Here is a 21,652-nt window from a genome sequence, read left to right on the forward strand (position 1 = left end):
GGTCACTAGCTTCCTGCAGGGACATAGTGAGTGGGAGCTGGAGCACAGGACAGAGCACTGGACCAAAAGTAGGAGGCCTCGGGTGTCTCTCAGACCTGCCACAGCCTTGCTTTATGACTCAAGCAGTTACTGCCTCCTCTTGGGGCCATCACCTCCCCATTACACCGTGGCAGGAAGATCAGAATGCTGCAGAGAGTCCTCTCTGATTTAAAACATCTGCAAACTTTCTTGAAAATTCTCTTCTGCCCCAGCTAGCTTATATTCTTAAAGAGTGCTTCAGGGTAGGAGAACAGCTTTAAGCTACTTCATAAACTCCATTCTCACAGAAGCCTTAGGTCTCAGATCTAATGCCAACTGTGGGCATTATGACCCTTCACATCTAGTCCCTTTGATCACCAAGTCTCCCTTCTAGAATCCTCTGGGTATTTGGGCACGACACAATACATCTAGGGCTCAGTGACTCAGATGGCAAAGAATGCCTGCAATGTGGGAGATGTGGGTTTGATCCCTGGGTTGGGCAGATCCCCTGGAGGAGGGCAAGGCAAACTCCAGTATTTTTGCCTGGAGAATCTCCATGGAGAGAGGAGCCTGGTGGGCTACCGTCGATAGGTTCACAAAGAATTGGACACTACTGAGTGACTAAGCATAGCACAGCACAGTACATCTATCACCAAAATAGAATCTTCACTGTGAATGGACTGAGCATCTCTTGCCAAAATAGGATTTACATTCATCTCTCAGTCTTTCCAGCAAAATACAACCTTTGTCAATCTCCAGCTGAGCTAAGAGCCCTCTCCCTGATACCCGTGCATCAGGGCGAGCATGATGAAGCCCTTGTGGTTCCGCAGCACCAGCTTGTAGGCTCCAGGCCTGGCATCCAGTGATTCCTGGATGTCTCCAACAACGATGGATAGCAGGTTACTGCCTCCTTCCCTGCTCAGAATGTGAGCAGCACTCTCCTTGTCTGCTGAGACCAGCCCTGGGGAGAGAGGATAGTGGTTAGATACAGGATAAAGAGGGCAGGGACTGTGGGGAGCAGGGGCAGTGTACCCTGGGCTCCCCTCTCCCAGCTGGGAGCTCCCTAAGGACTGGGACAGAGTCCTTTCTCTCCACACAACCCTTCACCAAGCTCATTGCTGGGCATAGAACTGTGGGAAGTGCTTCCTTATATCTAACCTCCTTTTCTAATATACATGCTCTTAGAGGAAGTTCTGATTGTTGGCAGCCCTTCCTAAAAACCCCCCTCATGTCTCCAGCTCTCATATACCTGGGCAATCCAACGGTCGGAAGACTTACCCCCTAACATGATGTAATCCCTGATGAAGGGGACCTGGAAAAACACGTTCAGTGTCGTAAGATGTGGGTGGATACCAGGGAAGATCGAGGAGAAGCCTGTGCCCTCAGTGCACAGGTTGGTAACAGTTCCAATGCCCATGACCCCGTGGGGGCGGTAGGCAGTGAGGTAGTCCGGGAGGGTCCAGCTCGGCAGTCTTGACCAGCTGCAGGGATGGGCCTGGTGAGCCGGGCTGCACCTTGGGCCCTCCCCGTCTCTGTTCTGACTTTCTGTGCTGACCTCTTCTGTGTCTCCCCCGTGCCCAGTGCTCTCACACCCCGCTGTGAGTGTCCTGAGATTAGAGATGGCCTACCTGAGGATCCTTGTCCCCACTGCAGGCCTGGAGCAGAGGAGATGCTCTGCGAGACCGTGAAATGAAGAGGGAAAGAGAGCAGACTCATGAATGGATGAAGCCAATACAGCCCAACAGGGAAGGAAGGCCTCCTGTCCAAGGCAGAGGTAAGACTCCTGGGATGGTGATGGGATCTCTTCACAAGCCCCTGTCCTATGTGAAGAGAGACCTTGTCCCAGGCAGAGCCCACCCAGAATAAAGGAGCCATCACAGGAGAGAGTGAGCATCTCTCCAAGGACTGTGGCAGCTGGGGTTCTGTCCCAGATGGAGGGCTGGACCCCTGAGTCGCTGTGACTCAGTATAAGAGACCCCAGGGTGCTGAAGGTAGGGGCTGGGAGGAGGGGCATGAAGTCCCTAGTGATGCCCACAGGTGTGGGTGGGGAGGGTCAGGGCGTGTCATGCCAAGTCTGCAGCACTTCCTGACACCAGTTCACAGGCTGCCCGCAGCACTGCACCCCTGCTCAGGCCTTGGCCTGTGTAGACACTGCTGCTCCAGGATAATGAAGTCTTCAAAGAGAAACCCAGCTCCTGGATTTATCATCAGCATGAGGTGGAGGCAACTTGTCCTAGGGGAAACATTGCCTGATTCTCCACTGTTAGGTCTTTAGGAAGGCCATACGGTGTACTTAGAAAGATCCAGTACTCTAACATAGTTTTCTAAATTTGCTTATAATTCTAAATTGCTTATAATATATAATAATCATAAGCAATTAAAATATATAAAATTATAATATATAAATATAATAAATATTTAATAATCATAATTTTACAATATTATAATAATTTTACAATTATAAATATAAGCAATTAAAATAATATAAATTTGCTTATAATTCTAAATTATATTCTAAATTTCTAAAATTGCTTATAATTCTACCAATAGACTTTAGGTCATTAAATCAGTAAGAATTGAAGGAAGTTCATTCCAGTACTCTCGCCTGGAAAATCCCATGGACAGAGGAGCCTGGTAGGCTACAGTCCATGGGGTCGCAAAGAGTCGGACTCGACTGAGCGACGTCACTTTCACTTTCGCTTTCCTCATCTCCTACTCTTCTGTCTATAAAATAAACTGGCATTCAGACCCAGATAAGATGATACTCTGCGGCACTAGCCTGCCATCTTCTAGGACGCCTAGCTTTCCAAATAAAGTTGTATTCCTTGCTTCAAAAAAAAAAAAGTGAAGAAAGTTCAGAAATACATGCATATTTGACACAGAGTGCAGAGGCTTATGAATGTGGGGGAGCACCAACAGAGAAGGGGCTCCCTACCTGGGACCACGAACATCTTGTCCTCCCCAAGATCCCTGAAGGACCTGTACTATAAATATGTGTGGACATGTGGAAGGGTCTCCTGGGAGGTGGTTAGGTCTAAAATTTGCAGGCTCCCAGCCCAGGCCAGGTGAGGCAAAGTGCATGTCATAGCTCTCTCTGCTGGCCACTTGGTGCTACTGCCCCTCCTGTGGATATGGCGATGCCCGAAGACTCCAGTGGGCAACAGTCCTGAACACTGTGCAGGTGGAATTTCTGCAAGTTCAATGTCCCACCACTGTCAATAGTTTTATGGCTGAGAAATCCCTCTGGAACCTCACAAAGGAAGGAAGGAAGGGGGTGCAAAGGACAGGCACAGAATTGCTCAGCATCATTTTTTTTTCCCAGTCATGTACTTGACAGTAACTCCAGTTGTAAAGAGAGCCAGATGCTGTCCTGAGGTCTCCAGGATGACCTGATGTCTCACGGAATCCACACAACCCAATGATGTATGCTGTATCATCTCTACATATGAAGAAATGGAGGCTCAGAAAGGCTATTTTATTATACTCAGTAAGGTATGCAGTAGGTAGGTTGCACACATGGTATTAGAACTTTTTCTGCCCAGGCCCAAAGAATACACTCCAAATATTTCTTCTCTCCTGTGTGCAGAGGACAGCTGCCTGCCCTTTCCTGGCACTGTTTCCCTTCTGCCTTCCCTGCCCTATTTGGTCAATGAGGCATCCTTTCCTCGCTGATTACAAACTGAGTTTATTCTCTCTGTGATAAAGGAAAGAGCAGAATGGAGTTGGTCAGATCAATACATTTTATTCCATCAGGACTGATCTTTGGGTCCATGGTCAGGACTTCACAATGGCCATGAGGAGCCCCGAGTCAGAGAATCAGAGGCACTCAGAGTAGGAGGGAGCAGACTGCTTAGGGGATACATGGAGAAACTGAGATCAGAACAGGAAAGGCTTTCTAAGAACGCATACCATACCCAGATGCAACAGGATAGAACCTGAGAACCAGTTTAGGGCTCTCTGTTTTGCTTTTCTACCCAGAAAGGCATTAATTGTAAAACTAGTAAAAGAACTTCCTGTGTGACCTTGGTCACACCTTCCTCTCTCCTGGGTGCTTGTCTCCTTATATGATGAACTGTAAGGCCAGAAGATCTCTAAGGACATGACTTCATTACCTGCACCCTCAAGCATGGCTGCTGAGAGGTGCAGGTAAGTTACCTATGTGTGTCACACTAGATGGCCCACAAGACTCCCTCAAATCCTATTCATTCATCAATCCTCATATCGGCCCTACATCTCTGCAGATGGAAAACCATGGGCAGACAGAGGCTGGACACTATGTGGACTTCCAGGCCACATAGTGGTGGAAACCTGATTTGTCTCTCCCAGCCCAGTACCCTACTCACTGCACACAGGATCACACTTCCCCATGGGGGGAAGTAGTGCCACGTGGGCACTACAGTCCTGGCCACTACCCAGATAGCTCCATTACTCACCGAGACAGGGAAATAGTCTTTTACGTACTTCCATAAGATCCAGGACCTGAAGGCCTGGATGTCCTGCCTCCATGCCATGGCATGTCTCTGTCCAGGTACCACCAGGTGGCATACAGGATAGTGAAGATCCAGAATCTTGTGAACAGGAGGCCTATGAAGACCACATAGCAGATAAAGGCTGGGAAGGGAAGCAGGAGCATTAGTGGGCACTAATGGCCAGGGTGAAGGATGCACTCTCCCCATATGCCCAGCACTGGCAGCAGTGTCCTGTCCAGCCCTCACCCCAGGGGGAACAGGTCAGCCTCCCCAGTACTCCAAGGAGGAGAAAATGCAGTCGAGGATGTGCCACACTGGGACCCTGGATTTGACACCAGAACTAACTCCAAACTCACTTGTTCCCACTGTACCAGGCTGCCTCATTCACTCTGGTTTTCCCTTCCCTTTCCCTCCCTGTCTGTTAAGTCTTTCTTTCCCAAGTGCTCAATAAATTCCCAGTAGCCCAGTGACTGCATAAATTGTTTCTAGTTATCATTCTTTGGGACCTCAGAGAAATGGAGACATTCTTTCTGCCCAGCCCTCCTTCTGTACACTCGCTGTCCATCTTTCTGTAGATAAATCCCACCAGATTCCTCCCTCTACTTAAACTTCTCATGACTTTGAGACACAGCCCAAGCAACTCAGCCTGACATTCAGGGTCCTCAAGAAACTTGCTCCAGCCTACCTCATGCACAGGCCCCCTAGCTTCAGCTACACTAAGCTGCTCAGTGCTCCTCCGATTGCCTGAGCTCCTTCAACCTCTTAGCTTTTGCTCATGCAGTTTCCTCTGCCTGCCATGCCTTTTCCTACTGAAGGAAGGCTGAAGAGGCCAACACCTGACTGGACTGTAGGTTGGGGGTGCAGCAGGGCTAGGACTGGGCCTGACGAGGAATTGCCATCTGATCTTTGATTCTCAGTCCCTACCACAGGCTAACCTGGTTTCATCTCAACAGTCAGGTGCTAAGATACCAGTGGAGCCTAATTTCCAGGGAATATTGCCCCTTCCAGACCCCGTTCTCTCCTCCTGACACCATGCAATCAAATTCCTTAAGAAAGTCAGCTTCCATTTCTATTCCTTTTGTTAGACGGGTAGCTGGGCTCTTTCCCAGCAGGCTTCCAGGAGGAAGGCACTCTGGACTCAGTCTGAACAGTAGTAAAATACAGAATCTGGATAAAGTAAGTTGAGGCTCAAGATGTTCACTTCCCACAGAGCACCTGTGATGTGCCAGGTTCTGGTGGCACAGCCATGAACAGCACACAAAAATGCCCGCCCTCCTGGAGCGGACTGTCTCAAATCTGGAGGATGGAGAAAGGATGCCACGGGAAAGATGGTCAGGATTTGACTTCAATTTTATTTACTGAGTTGAAAGAGACACATGTACCCCAATGTTCATTGCAGCATTGTTTACAATAGCTAGGACATGGAAGTTACCTAGATGTCCATTGGAAGATGAATGAATAAGGAAGCTGTGGTACATATACACAATGGAATATTACTCAGCTATTAAAAATAACACATTTGAGTCAGTTCAACTGAGGTGGATGAAACTGGAGCCTATTATACAAAGAGAAGTAAGTCAGAAAGAGAAACACCAATACAGTATATGAATGCATATATATGGAATTTAGGAAGACGGTAACGATGACCCTATATGCAAGACAGCAAAAGAGACACAGATGTAAAGAACTTTTGAACTCTGTGGGAGAAGGTGAGGGTGGGATGATTTGAGAGAATAGCATTGAAACACAAATATTACCACATGTAAAACAGATGACCAGTGCAAGTTTGATGCATGAAGCAGGGCACTCAAAGTCAATGCTCTGGGACAATCCAGAGGGATGGGGTGGGGAGGGAGGTGGGGAGGGGGGTTCAGGATTGGGGGCACATGTGCATCCATGGCTGATTCTTGTTGATGTATGGCAAAAACCACCACAATATTGTGAAGTAATTAGCCTCCAATTAAAATAAATAAATTAATTAAAATTTTTTATTTATTTTTTCACTACAAATTTTTAATTTGAAGAAAACAATGACCCAGTTAGATTTCTGGCCTGGGGCAAAATTAAAAATCTATTTTGGTTTTTCCCACTTTCGGAAAGCCAGTTCTAGATAATCAAATCAAGTTTTTATTAGTGGCTCCCCAGAGGGTTGGATTTAGGGGACATCTTTCATTTTGGACACACATTTTGTTTGAATGTGTTACAACAGCAAATATTAGCTTTAACTAGAAAAAAATAGGAAAAAAACCACATTTTGGTCATTTACACTTGACCAGAAAGACTTCCTTGCACTTAACCATCCCCCTTACCCCAAACCCAAACTTGGGAGTCTTTTCAGTCACTTAGGAAAGAGACTTCTTTCACCTCATACTATCAAGTGGGAAAATGTATCACCCCACTTTACCAAGCCCAGAGAGGGTATGCAAATTGGCTAAGCTCACACAGCAAGTAGGGTGGGACCTGGCATTCAGTTCTACTATTTTGGCTCCATCATGCTCCCAATATTCGTTCATTCAACAAACATTCATTGACTTAAACTCTTGTAGGATCTGGAAACACAGCTGAGAACAAGACCAACTGTTTGAATGGAACTTACCTTTCTGTGTGAGGTGTGAGAGTTACAGAGGAGAGGAAAGGAAGCAGAGTGAACAAGTAACCCACTGGAAACTATTGGTACCTGTGCCCTGAGGTCATGGTGACAGGCCCAGCTGACCTCTCTGGCCACTTCTTTGCTCCTCCCACAAGTGCATATTTTACATCCAGTGTTAACCAGCTGTCCAAAGTAAGTATGGGGTTCACTCCCCCACTGAAAGCCCTTAATCTCCTGTCAGCCTTTAAATCCTTCCCAGAAGACCCATCTCCTACTATGCCTGGAAAGAGGTTCCTTCTTTCCACCTACCCTCAGCCTCCCTAGACCAGGGGAGGCAATCATTTACCTAAAGGGACAGATTGTAAATATTTTAGACTTTGCCACTCAGCTCAAAAGGCAACTTGGAGGATATTACATAGACACAAGATCATGTAAAATGTAAAAACTATTCTTAGCTCATGGGCTGTGCAAATGCAAAAATAACCAGTCACCTGGGTTTGGTTCATGGGGCATAATTTGGTGACCCCTCATGTAGACTGTGGCTACTCTCCACCATCATCAGTCTACCCCCTAAATCGTCAACAGAGTAGAAACCCCAAATGCAGCCACAGGGACCTGTACCCAAAGACTGAACCTTGTCCCTCCCATACCTAAAGCCCTCCTGGAGGTCCTCTTTGTCCCCAGGATAAGGGACAAGGTACAAGCTCCTGACGTTGGTGGGCTCACATCAACTTCCCTCCCTCTAGCTCCAGGTCCAGGGCTACTTGACCTCCCTGCGCTGTTCCTGATACTCCCAGGTCCCGGGCTGAGCTGGGGGTGGGCACAGCTAGTTGGAAACACTCCTGCTCACAAAGCTCCCCCAAGGCCAGGTGAGAAAGATGTTCCTCATCCCCATGATCCCCAGGTGTCAGTCTACCTGGTTCTGGACCCACAATGCCTTTCATCCAGGAGCCAAGGGATTTATCCCCTGCCCTAGGATAACCCTCCTCCCCATGCTCCACACCTCCTCCCACACTCTCAGGACTTTCTCCTCCCTCTGCCTCCTTCCCTTTCTTCCTTTGGAAGCAGAGGGGCCCAGACTTGCAGTTTTGGATATGTAGGCACTCAGCTTCTCTGCTCATCTGTGTAATGAGGGCAATCAGGGATATTTAAAATGTCTAATGATCCTTAGGGGCTTCCCTGATATCTCAATGGATCCACCTGCAATGTAGGAGACACAGGACACCAGGATTTGATTCTTGGATTGGCAAGATCCTCCAGAGGAGGAAATGGCAACCCACCCTAGTATTCTTGCCTGAAAAATCCCATGGACGGAGGAGCCTGGAGGCTTATGGTCTGAAAGCTTCACAAAGAGTCAGACATGACTGAGTGACTAAGCTCAATGACTCTTAAGACAGAGACACAAGTCAGTCATCAGGGATGTGGGGAGCAGGAAACTGGGGGGCTTTACTTGGGATGAAAATTTTAGCTGCTAAAGTTGGGGGAGGTTCTAAGGGACCACCTGGTATATGTGTGTGGTGTGTGTGTTGGGTTTGTGGTGACTGTGTGTGTGTAAGTTTGTGTGTGAATGTGTGAAATAGCTGTAGAGCATTCTGTACAGAGTATGTACATAGTTTAACACCAGGATAGAGGGCTTTCCAGGTGGCACCAGTGGTAAAGAATCTGCCTGCAATGCAGGAGCCGCAAGAGATGCAGGTTCAATCCCTGGGTCAGGAAGATCCCCTGGAAAAGGGCATGGCAACCCACTTCAGTATTCTTAACTGGAAAATCCCATGGACAGAGGAGTCTGGTGGGCTACAGTCCATGGGCTCACAAAGAGTTGGATAGGACTGAAGTGACTTAGCACAGCAGTGGCATCTGTGTACAGGCTGAATGCCAGCACTTACAGGGGGAGCAGTTTCTACCCAGTCTGGTGCCAGCAGGGGAGATGAAGAGTCTCACACACTGCCAGTCACTTTCCCTTCCCAGTCCTCAATCCCAGGCCCTCCTCAAAAATGGTCCCTTCAGCAGAGCTGAACTTGGCATGTTTGTGGCCTTCCTGTCATAATGGATATGTTCACTGTGGGAATAGGTCAGGTACTAGATCCCACATACCCTCTGGGCTCCCTACCCAGGGCCAGGCCAGGGCTGAGCTGAGAAGAGTGAGCACATTTCTGCCTTTCATCCACAGCCCCTCCCTGATAAGGTCAGCATCCTTGGGCCCATTCTGCAGATGATGAGACAGAGGCACGGGGAGGCTTGGCATGGGTCCTCCAGGATCCCACAGGCAGTCAGTTGCCCAGCCAGAGTCTGACCCACGTGTGCTTCTCACTCGCCCATTCCGTATGGGCCCCTGCCTCACTCCCCCTCCTGTTCATCCCTATTCCCCTCTCTTTTCCCACCCACCAGAGTCAGTCTCCTCTTCTCTGGATGAAAAGCAAGAACTCAATCCTGTCTGAGCAGTCTGAGCAGCTCAAATGTCCCAGAATCACTGATTCCTTCCTCACAGCACCAAGCATCTTGAGGTGGGTCCCTGTCCTGGTATTCAGGTGGAACCCACAGCCCAGGAAGGCTAAGAACCCTGCCCAAAGTCACAGGTGAGGGCTTCTACCCCCCAGACCCAACAGATTCCCACCCGCTGCAGAGGCCTCCAGGAGGGCCAGTAGGCTCAGCAGTCCCCTCAGGACCTACATCTTTGTCCCATCAATACACTGTGTGTACCTGGAATGACAGAAACCCACAGTCTCCCGTCCCCCAACCCAGTCCCCTTACTCAGGGCAATGATGCCGAAGACATACTGCAGGACCGCAAAGATCTGCAGTCTGCGCTCCCATGGCAAAAACAAGGGCACAAACCCCACCATTCTGGCTCCTCTGTTGGCTCCTGAGGCTTCTCTGAGCTCTGCTGTGGTTGGAGACACCTGCTGGCTTTTGTTTCTGCCGGAGGTTGTCTAAGCATTTGTGGGGGCTGGGGAGGGTGAGTGCCCAATCCAGCCCAGCCCCAATGCCTCCCTGCGCATGCTTGGCAAGGACCTCTTTCCTAGGAGAATTCTTTGAACCCATTACCCTAGACCCAGGTAGAGATGGAGGGGAAAAAAATGCATTTGCTTCCGTAGGCAATGCTTTATCTGCCAGATCATTTTTTGTCAAATCTTGCCCATTTCTTGGCAGGTGAACCACCAAGTATAGTGCAGTCCTGTCCTCTTCATACCCTCCCAGCAATAAACAATTGTCTACTTTCTCTTGCCAGATCACTGTTCCCCTCCACAAATATGCAGTAACAGCTTCCATCATAAATCTCTTGGACCCACCATCTCCTCCATCTCGTGCCCTATTCCTCGGCTCACCTGCATAGCACAACTCATGGAATAACTGTCTGCATTCCACACCCTCCCCTCCCATTCTCTCCTCCCTCCTCCAGCCTTCAGACATCACTGTTCCATGGAACTGCCCTTGACAAGTTCACCAGTGGTCTCCACACTGCTGAATCCAGTGGTCAATTCTCAGCTCTCATCTTGACCTCTCAGCAGCCTCAGACACAGTTGGTCCCTCCCTCCTCCTTGAAACCACTTGATCTGTGGACACCACACTCTCCTGGTTTCCCTCTTGCCCCTCTGGCTGCCCCTGGATATCCACAGTTGTCCTTATCCTTCACCAGGCTAAGTGTTTGAGGGCCCTCCCGCCCCTCTCAGCCATTGGACCCTCCTTCCTTTCCAGCAGAGACCTTATCCAGACTCATGGCCTTGGAGTCTGTCTACAGGACAAACACTTCCAAACTGTATCTCCAGCCTGACTTCCCTCTGGGCTCTAGACTTGACTATGTAGTTGGGTACTTGATATCCTCCCTGGTAATCTTCTCAGCACCTCCATCATAGCCTGAATAAAACTGAACTTGACCTTCCCTCTCCTGCCCAGACCAGCTTTTCCTCTGCTCTTTGTCATCTCAGGAAAGGGGACTCAATGACCTGGTTCCTCAGACCAAAACCTTAGAGTCACTCTGGACTATTTCTTTCCGTTTCCATTCCCCTCTTCAGCCTGTTCTCCTAAATCTCTCCTTTAAAATGTACACTTTGAATTGAAATATGTCAAACATACAGGAAAAGGCACAAACCCTAAGTGCAGGAGTGATGCATTGTCCCAGAGTGAACACACTGGTGTGATCTCCACTCTGACTGACAAATAACACCTTGTCCATCACTCCTCTCCTCCCCAGACTTCACACAGCCTTGTCTCTGCTTTGAGCTTTATAATAAGTGAGTCTTACACAATATGCCTTTTGGAACTGACTCTTTTGGGGCTGGTGCACTGGGACGACCCAGAGGAATGGTACGGGGAGGGAGGAGGGAGGAGGGTTCAGGATGGGGAACACGTGTATACCTGTGGTGGATTCATGTTGATATATGGCAAAACCAATACAATATTGTAAAGTTAAAAAAGAAAATAAACTTTAAAAAAAAAGATTATATTTTGAGAGTCATCCAAATTGTGTGTATTTGTGGTACGCTTGTTCTCATTGACACACAGGACTTCACTGTGTGAATAAGCTACAATTCTTGTATTTTACTACTGAAGATTTTTGGTGTGTTTCTGTTTCTGGCTATTGCAAATTGTGCAGCTGAGGGCTTTCTTTTCTATTTTTCTTTTTCAAATTTATTTGAGAAATAATTGACATATGTTACCATAGAAACATAAGGTATCCAGTATTATGGTGTGACTTACAAATGTTGTGACGTGACTACCACAATAGATTTCATTATTATCCATCATCTTACATAGTACAATAAAAACAAAAGAAAAGAATTCTCCTTGTGATTAGAGCTCTTAGGGTCTACTGACTTCCCAACTCTCCTATGTATCACGCAGTGATAGTGGCATTCTGTTCATGATTTTGATTCACATTTCCATACATTTCTGTTGAATGAGTCCCCAGGAATAGGACAGCCATATCTCTTTTTATAAAACCACACATTTCCCAAAGTGACTGTACAAATTTACACCCACAAGCCTCACACGAGAGTTCCAATTGCCCCACATCCTCCTCAACATTTCAGCCATCGTAGTGAGTATGTGGGGACACTTCATTGTGCTTACTGTGGTTTTCTAGCCTGAGAGGTGGAGCACATTCTAATTTGTTTATTGACCATCTGAATAACATTTTATGACAAGTTCGTGCTCTAGTCTTTTGCTGATTTATATATGTCTTGCGTGGGAAAGCTGCTTTCCACCCCTACAGCCAGCCTCTTCGATCGACTCTAATGCCAGTGTTCTCACCAGTTTCTGTCTGTGTGCCCTTTCTCCATCCCACAGTCTCAACAGCCGGAGGGACTGCTAGGTCAAAGCATATGTAACTGCAGGAGCTGGGGAGGGGTAGTGCCAGGCTTTTCCCAAACAGCAGCACCAGTTTACACTCTCACCAGAAACGTATATGAGATCCCTTGGATGCATATCTTCTCTGGCCCTTGGCGTGGACAGACTTCTAATTATTTATTAGCGTGTAGACTGATATTGAGTCGGGATCTTGATTTGCATTTCCTCATCATGAACGTTGAACATGTCTTTATTCGGAGGCATTTCTTCTCAGTGTAAACTCCTTAATTTTTGCTAGTTCCCTATAGTGTTGTTTGTCTGTACATACTATGAATCTCTTTTTCAATATCTTGCTTTGTTTTAAGGTGTCACTGCAGGACAAACCATTTTAAATTTTAATATACTCATATTTGTCAGCTTTTTAAACATAGACATTGCTTACTTTGATATAGAAAATCAAGTAATGCTGAAAATGTGCACAATTGCACTCATCTCACACACTAGCAAAGTAATGCTCAAAATTCTCCAAGCGAGGCTTCAACGGAACTTGAACTGAGAAATTCCAGATGTTCAAGCTGGATTTAGAATAGGCAGAGGAACCAGAGATCAAATTGCCAAGATCCACTGGATCATGAAAAAAGCAAGAGAATGCCAGAAAAACATCTACATTTGCTTCATTGACTACGCTAAAGGCTTTGACAGTGTGGATCACAACAAACTGTGGAAAATTCTTGAAGAGTTGGGAATACCATACCTGCCTCCTGAGAAATCTGTATTCAGGTCAAGAAGCAACAGTTAGAATGGGACACGGAACAACAACTAGTTCCAAATTGGGAAAGGAGTACGTCAAGGCTGTATATTGTCACCCTGCTTATTTAACTTATATACAGAATACATCATAGAAAATGCCAGACTGGATGAAGCACAAGATGGAATCAAGATTGCTGGGAGAAATATCAATAACCTCAGATATGTAGATGATACCATCCTTATGGCAGGAAGTGAAGAGGAACTAAAGAGTCTCTTGATGAAAGAGGAGAGTGAAAAAGCTGGCTTAAACTCAACATTCCAAAAATTTAAATCATGGCATCTGGTCCCACCACTTCATGGCAAATAGATGGGAAAACAAGGGAAACAGTAGCAGACTTTATTTTCTTGGGCTCCAAAATCACTGCAGATGGTGACTTCAGCCATGAAATTAAAAGAGGCTTGCTTCTTGGAAGAAAAGCTACAGCAAACCTAAACAGCATATTAAAAAGCAGAAACATTACTTTGGTGACAAAGGTCTATCTAGTCAAGGCTATGGTTTTTCCAGTGGTCATGTATGGGTGTGAGAGTTGGGCCATAAAGAAAGCTGAGGGCCAAAGAATTGCTGCTTTTGAACTGTGGTGGTGGAGAAGACTCTTGAGAGTCCCTTAGACTGCAAGAAGATCCAACTAATCAATCCTAAAGGAAATCAGTCCATTGGAAAGACTGATGCTGAAACTGAAGCTCCAATTTTTTGGCCACTTAATGTGAAGAACCAATTCATTGAAAAGACCCTGATGCTAGGAAAGATTGAAGGTAAGAGGAGAAGGGGAGAACAGAGGATGAGATGGTTGGATGGCATCACTGACTCAACAGACATGAGTTTGAGCAAGCTCCACAAGTTGGTGATGGACAGGGAAGCGTGGCTTGCTGCAATCTTTGGGGTTGCAAGGAGTCGGACACAACAGAGCAACTAAACCAAACCTACCTAAAAGACATTGAGAATTCTTTTCTAAGTTCTTTTCTTTAAGCCCACAGTAATATCTTGGTGTTTCAATCCAGGTAAGTTCCCATACTGAGCCCCTATACTAAGTTTTTTCATGCTTTATTTCCCTTTTAAATGAAAACAAAGAATATGGCATTAAAAGATGTGTGAAAAAGAAACTCCAAAACGCTTTTTTCTCAGAAAAAACAATTTCTCCATTGAGAATTTAATACTGCTTTTCATACATAAATATTTAATCATCTGGATGTTTATGTAATTATATAGTATGCGTTAGTTTTCACTTCTCCTTTCACGTTAGGGACCTTTCTACACAGTCCTATTTGTTAAATACCTCTCCCGTCCCCAGTGATATACTGTGCCACCTTTGCTGTACAAAAGAATCCAGCACTACCTGGGCTAGGTCAGGGCTTTTATTCTCTTTCATTGGTCAATTTATGTATCTATGCCAATGTCACACCCCCTTAATTATTTAGTTCTAATATGTGGGAGGGCAAGCTTCCTGGTTTTTCTATCTTAGACATGTCCAAGATAAGAGGCTTCCCTGGGATCTAGTGACTAAGGCTCTTTGCTTCCAAAGCAGGTGGCCTGGGTTCCATCCCTGGTCAGGGAACTAGATCCCACACGCCACAAGTAGGAGTTCACTCGAGGCACCTAAAGCTCTCATGCCCCAGTGAAGACTGACGATCCCGTAAGTCCACAGCTAGGACTCAGTGCCGCCAAATAAGTAAATAAATATTTAAAAAGGAAAAAAAACATTTCCAAGGTTTAATTAGCAATTTATTTTTCCAAGTGTGTTTTAGGGTCATCTTTTAAAATTCTAGTAATTCTTCTTGGAATGTTACATTCAAAGACTGTTGAATTCAGAGATCATTTTGAGGAAATGTGTATGTGAATAAAAGAGAAAGAATAGATGAGTTAGATTTCCAGGCCTTAAAATCTAGCAAAAGTGTAACAAAGAAGCCCAAAAGAAAACACAAGGAGGAAAATATTAAAGATAAAAAATCAGATATTAATGAGACAGAGATTTTAAAAAAGAATAAATCTAATTAATGAATTAAATTTTGGTTTCTAAACATTTTAAATAAGTAATATAATCAAGAAGAAAAAAGGACATCCCAGGTGGTTCAGTGGTTAGGAGTATGCACACCAATGCAGCGGACAGGGGTTCAATTCTTGGTCCAGGAGGATTCCATGTGCCGAAGGGCAACTAAGCCAGTGTTCCACAACCACTGAGCCCACATGTGAGCCTTAGAGCCGTGCTCCGCAACAAGAGAAGCCACGACAAGGAGAAGCCTGTGCGCTTAGAGCCCGCACATAGCAATGAGGACCCAGTCCAGCCATTAACAAATTTAAAAATTATTTTAAAAAAATAAAGGGACAAATCACATGTATACAAAATAAGAAAGATAATGGAGATATAACTGAAACAGAGAAACTTTAAAATTCCAGAAAACTACTTGGCAAACTTCCATTTAAATAAATTTTCATACTTAGATGAAATTCATAGGTTGAAGGGAAATTCAATTTACCAAACGGATCCAGTTAAGGTTAGATAGGTAAAACAGAACAATGTGCATAGAAGAAACAGAAGAATTTCCCCACAAAACAGCACCAGGCCAGGACGGTTTCATGTAATAATTTCACCAAATCTGTTAAGACCCACTGCTCCATGAATTGTTTGAAAGTTTATAAAATGAAGAAAAACTTCCAATTTCTTCTTCCTATAGCAAGTAGCACGTTGATATTTAAACTCAATTTTTCAGAAAGAAGCACAAAAAAAGAAGCAATTAAGCAATTACTGAATTGCTGAGTATTAAGACAAAATATATTAATAAATATTAAAATGTTCTGTTAGAAAATATTAAAAAACAAACTTCACACTATCAAATACTATGAAAATATTGGTTTAGGGAAAACATCACCATAGTACATCAGATAAGTAGACTTAAGATGAAAATCATGATTATTTCCATAGATGCTAAAAAGCTCTTGACCAAAATTACTGTAGAGTGAAATTGATTAATGGCTTCTTCGTATGATAAAATATATATACTTCATTCCTAAAGCTAAAAATCTACTTTAATGGGGAAACTCTTGGGGCATTTCCACTAAGAGCAACAGTAAACCGAAGAAGCCCTCTGCTGTTCAACATGTACTGGACACATTAGGGAAAGCATTAAGAAAAGAGAAATCAGTAAGAGATCCCAGATGGGGAAGAAAAGGAGTCAATCAATCCCTTGCAGTTGATATGATTGTGTACTTGGAAAGGTCTAAAAGTATTATTGTTGGGGTTTTTTTGTTGTTTGTTTTTATCATTTCTGGAGTTGTTCATTGCTTGGTGTAAACCCAGGTTTTTATTTGGTATCATAATCCTTCTGCTTGAAGAAATTTCCTTAAAGCTCTTTATAGCACAAGCCCATTAGGAATTAATTCTCTTGGCTTTTGTTTGCCTGAAAATATCTGAATTTTGCCTTATATTTTGAAAGAGATTTTCACAGGGTAGATACATTTTGGTTGACAATTATTTTTCCTTTCAGCTCTTCAAAGATATAGTTCTTATCTTTGTTTCTCTGTATTAAATACACCTTTTGATCTGACTGCCTTGCAGACTCTCTTGGTTTTTAGCAGCTTTACTATAATGTATCTAGGTTTAAAAAAAAAAAATCCCATTGAGAATCTCTATGTTCCTGGGTCTATGGTCTCATATGTTTAATTATTTTAGAAAATGTTCAGATCACATTAGTCGCTCAGTCGTGTCAGGCCTCCCTGTCCATCACCAACTCCAGGAGTTCAGACTCACGTCCATCGAGTCAGTGATGCCATCCAGCCATCTCATCATGCCTAAACATTTCTTCTGCTCTGTTATCTCTGTTTCTAGATTTCAGTTACATTAATATTAGATTGTTACTTTACCATAAGTCTTGAATACTCTGGTATGTCTAAAAATAAGACAGGATGGTATTGTTGAAAGAAGGGACAAATAGACCAATGCAACAGAATAGAGAACCCCCAAAGCCCCCATACAGATCATCGACTGATCTTTGGCAAAGGAAGAAAAGGAACACACTGGAGAAAAGATAGTCTTTCCAGCAAATGGTGCTGGATCAACTGGATATTTACATACCAAAAAAATAAAAAGTTCATGAATCCAGACAGACTTCATACCCTTCACAAAATTTAACTGAAAATAGATCATAGAACTAAAGTTAAAATGCAAAAACCTGCAACTCCTAGATAAAGCAGGAGAAAATCTAGGAGAACCTGAGAATGGCAATGGCTCTTTGCATACAAAATCACAGGCACAATCGTGAAAAAGAGATAAGGTGAATTTAATTAAATTAAACTCTTCAGCTCTTCAAAACACACTGTCAAACGAATGAGAGGACAAGCCACAAACTGGGAGAAAATATTTGCAAAAGGCAAATATGTTAAATGACTGTTACCCCAAATGTGCAAAGAACTTTGAACACTCAACAGTAAGAAAAGCAACAATCTGATTTAAAAAAATAGGCAAGGGCGGCGGCGGCGGCGGCGGCGGCGGAGACCGCGCGGGACTCTGAGTCTGGGCTGGCGCGCCCAGGGCGCGGGGGCGCCGCCGCGCTGGGCCCCGGGCGCGTAGCTGCGGCTCGGCCCGGCGGCGCCGCTCACCTGAGGCGGGGCGTGGGGGCGCGACGCGGGCAGTGCTGTCAGGGCCGCGGCTCCCGGCCGCGCTCGGCGGGACCAGCCAGGCAGTGATTTGCGGCGCCGCTTCGCTTTCGGCCATGGCCCGGAGAGCCTAGCGGGGCCCGGATCCCGACCGCCAACTCACCGCCCCTCTCCGGCTCCCGCCCCGCCTCCCAGCCTCGGCGTCGCGTCCCGCCGGCCTCGCCGCCCAGCCCGCGCCGGGCAACCGCCCTCGCCCGGAGCCCTCCCTCGCCCCGGCCCGCGTGCCCCCGGCGGCGCCGCCCCGGGAAGCGGCTCCCCATCCTCTTCCTCCGCGTCCTCTGTCCCCCGCGTTCCCCCGCCGCGGCCGCTTGTTGCACCGCCCGCGGCCTGCGGGAGCCGCTCTCCCCGGCCCGGCCCCGGCTTCGCGCGAAGCGGCCGCAGCCCCTGCCTCTCGCCCCCGGGGCCCGCAGCAAGCCCGGGCCCGGCCCGGGCCGGCCCGGCCCGCGAGAACCCGGCCCGACCGCGCCGCCCGCACAAAATGTCGGCCCGGACGCCACTGCCGACGGTGAACGAGCGGGACACGGAGAACCATACATCTGTGGATGGATATACTGAACCCTATATCCAGCCAACCAAATCAAGTAGCAGACAGAACATCCCTCGATGTAGAAAGAAACTCCATTATGTCAGCAACAGACGAACAGCCTCACACTGGAAATTACCGTTTACAAAAGACAATAGGGAAGGGAAATTTTGCCAAAGTGAATTTGGCAAGGCATGTTCTAACCGGTAGAGAGGTTGCTGTGAAAATAATAGACAAAACTCAAATAAATCCTACCAGTCTACAAAAGTTGTTTCGAGAAGTACGAATAATGAAGATATTGAATCACCCTAACATAGTAAAATTGTTTGAAGTTATTGAAACAGGAAGACTATTTAGTCATGGAATACGCGAGTGGGGGTGAAGTATTTGATTACTTAGTTGCCCATGGAAGAATGAAAGAAAAAGAGGCCCGTGCAAAATTTAGGCAGATTGTATCTGCTGTACAGTATTGTCATCAAAAGTGTATTGTTCACCGTGATCTTAAGTAATGAATTTACAGTCGGGAACAAGTTGGACACATTTTGTGGAAGCCCACCTTATGCCGCTCCTGAGCTTTTCCAAGGGAAGAAGTACGACGGGCCTGAAGTGGATGTGTGGAGCCTCGGCGTCATTCTCTACACGTTAGTCAGTGGCTCCTTGCCTTTTGACGGCCAGAATTTAAAGGAACTGCGGGAGCGGGTCTTACGAGGGAAGTACCGTATTCCCTTCTATATGTCCACAGACTGTGAAAACCTTTTGAAGAAATTATTAGTGCTGAATCCAATTAAGAGGGCAGCTTAGAACAAATAATGAAAGATCGGTGGATGAATGTTGGTCATGAAGAAGAAGAACTAAAGCCACATGCTGAGCCTGAACCAGATTTCAGTGACACAAAAAGAATAGATATCATGATCACCATGGGTTTTGTACGAGATGAGATAAATGATGCCTTAATAAATCAGAAATATGATGAAGTCATGGCTACTTATATTCTTCTAGGTAGAAAACCACCTGAATTTGACGGGGGTGAATCGTTATCCAGTGGAAACTTGTGTCAGAGGTCCCGGCCCAGCAGTGACTTAAACAACAGCACCCTGAAGTCCCCTGCTCACCTGAAGGTCCAGCGGAGCATCTCGGCAAACCAGAGGCAACGACGCTTTAGTGATCATGCTGGTCCATCCATTCCTCCTGCTGTATCATATACCAAAGGCCTCAGGCTAACAGCGTGGAAAGTGAACAGAAAGAGGGTTGGGACAAAGATGTGGCTCATAAACTTGGCAGCACAACAGTTGGATCAGAAAGTGAAATGACTGCAAGTCCTCTTGTAGGGCCAGAAAGAAAAAAGTCTTCAACTATTCCAAGTAACAATGTGTATCCTGGAGGTAGCATGGCAAGAAGGAATACGTATGTCTGTGAAAGAACCACAGATCGATACACAGCGTTGCAAAACGGAAAAGACAGCAGCCTGACAGAGATGTCCGCGAGCAGCATGTCCTCTGCAGGCTCCGCCGTGGCCTCCGCTGTGCCCTCAGCATGACCCCGCCACCAGAAGTCCATGTCCGCTTCCGGCCATCCTATTAAAGTCACACTGCCAACCATTAAAGACAGCTCTGAAGCTTACAGGCCTGGCACAAGCCAGCGCGTGCCCGCTGCGTCGCCATCTGCTCACAGTATTAACGCCTCGACGCCCGACCGCACCTGCTTCCCCTGTGGCAGCTCCAGCCGCAGCACCTTCCACGGGGAGCAGCTGCGCGAGCGCCGCAGCGCCGCCTACAACGGGCCGCCCGCCTCCCCGTCCCACGAGACTGGGGCCTTCGCGCACGCCAGGAGGGGCACGTCCACTGGTATAATAAGCAAAATAACATCCAAATTCATCCGCAGGGATCCAAGTGAAGGCGAAGCCAGTGGCAGAGCCGATACCTCAAGAAGTACAACAGGGGAACCAAAAGAGAAAAAGGAGGAGGGTAAAGATTCCAAGCCACGTTCTCTGCGGTTCACGTGGAGCATGAAGACCACTAACTAGTTCAATGGACCCCAAAGACATGATGAGAGAAATCCGCAAAGTGTTAGATGCAAATAACTGTGATTATGAACAGAAAGAGAGGTTTTTGCTTTTCTGCGTCCATGGTGATGCCAGGCAGGATAGCCTCGTGCAGTGGGAGATGGAAGTCTGCAAGTTGCCACGACTGTCCCTCAACGGGGTCCGCTTCAAGCGAATATCCGGGACGTCTATTGCCTTTAAAAACATTGCATCTAATATAGCAAATGAGCTTAAGCTGTAAAGACACTCGAATTGACAGGATCAGGGAAGATACACCCCTATATGAGGTACAGTTTTTGAATGTACTGGTGATGCCTAATGTGATTGGCCTGTGAATCTCCCCATGTAGAATTTGCCCTTATTGCAATAAGGTTATACATAGTTATGAACTATAAAATTAAAGTCAGTATAAACTATAATAAATATCTGTAGCTAAAAAAGTAGGTTCACATGTACAGGTAAGTATATTGTGTATTTCTGTTCATCTTCTGTTTATAGAGTTGTATAATAAAACAGATGATTGCTTAAAAAAAAAAAAAAAAAAAAAACAGGCAAAAGACCTAAGCAGACACTTCCCAGGAGACGATGTATAGATGGCAAATCAGCATATGGAAAGATGCTCCACATCATATCTCATTAGGGAATATCTCATTAGGGAAATGCAAATTCAAACAATGGCATACCATTGCACACCTAGTTGACTGGAGCTGGAGGATGCACTTCTAATTTGGGTCACTCATATGGCTGATAGTAGGAGGCCTCAGTTCCTCATTATTTGTAACTGAGTTTGCCTGAGTATCCTCCAGGATGTTGACATCACCAAATGCAGGTGAGGTTCATGTGAAGCAACAGGGACTCCCATTGGCTGCTGGTGTCAATGCAAAATGGTACAGTCAACTGTGGAATGGCAGTTTAAGAAATGAAACATACTCATCGTATAGTGCAGTAATCATGCTCTTTTATATTGGTTCAAATGAGTTGAAAACATATGTGCATTCTAAAACTTGCACATAAAGTTATAGCAGTTTCATTTATACTTGGTAAGTATGGAGGCAGGCAATGTTGATATCATTCAGTAGGTGAATGGACAAATAAACTGTGGCATATCCAAACAATGAATTATTATTTACTGTTAAAATGTAGCCATGAAAAACATGGAAGAAGCTTAAATGTATATTAGTAAGTGAAAGAAGCCAATCTGAAATGGTTATGTAATATATGATGCCCATTGTATGATATTCTGGAAAAGACAAAACCGTGGAGACAGT

The 21,652-nt window shown here is 45.8% G+C and overlaps 1 protein-coding gene and 1 pseudogene across 1 annotated transcript; one reads left to right on the top strand and one right to left on the bottom strand.

Moving 5' to 3' along the window:
• Positions 1-588: 588 nt before the first annotated feature.
• On the bottom strand, positions 589-4,626 carry LOC113904719 (2-acylglycerol O-acyltransferase 2-like). Its single transcript, XM_027561821.1, has 2 exons — positions 4,452-4,626; positions 589-979 (listed from the first exon to the last, which is right to left on the bottom strand). The coding sequence occupies exons 1-2, from the start codon at positions 4,561-4,563 to the stop codon at positions 783-785; spliced, it is 309 nt and encodes a 102-aa protein (XP_027417622.1). The 5' UTR covers positions 4,564-4,626; the 3' UTR covers positions 589-782.
• A 13,631-nt stretch (positions 4,627-18,257) lies between these two features.
• LOC113905482 lies at positions 18,258-20,914 on the top strand (annotated as a pseudogene).
• The last annotated feature ends 738 nt before the right edge of the window (positions 20,915-21,652 follow it).

The sequence above is a fragment of the Bos indicus x Bos taurus genome, chromosome 15, assembly GCF_003369695.1.
Source record: "Bos indicus x Bos taurus breed Angus x Brahman F1 hybrid chromosome 15, Bos_hybrid_MaternalHap_v2.0, whole genome shotgun sequence".
Lineage (NCBI taxonomy): Eukaryota > Metazoa > Chordata > Mammalia > Artiodactyla > Bovidae > Bos > Bos indicus x Bos taurus.

Bases quoted from the DNA above. Each gene is read 5' to 3' on its own strand.
- LOC113904719 (XM_027561821.1), bottom strand. From the start codon at position 4,563: ATGCCACCTGGTGGTACCTGGACAGAGACATGCCATGGCATGGAGGCA. The intron at 980-4,451 runs GTGAGTAATGGA...CTCTCTCCCCAG, and splicing joins AAGACTATTTCCCTGTCTCG to GGCTGGTCTCAGCAGACAAG.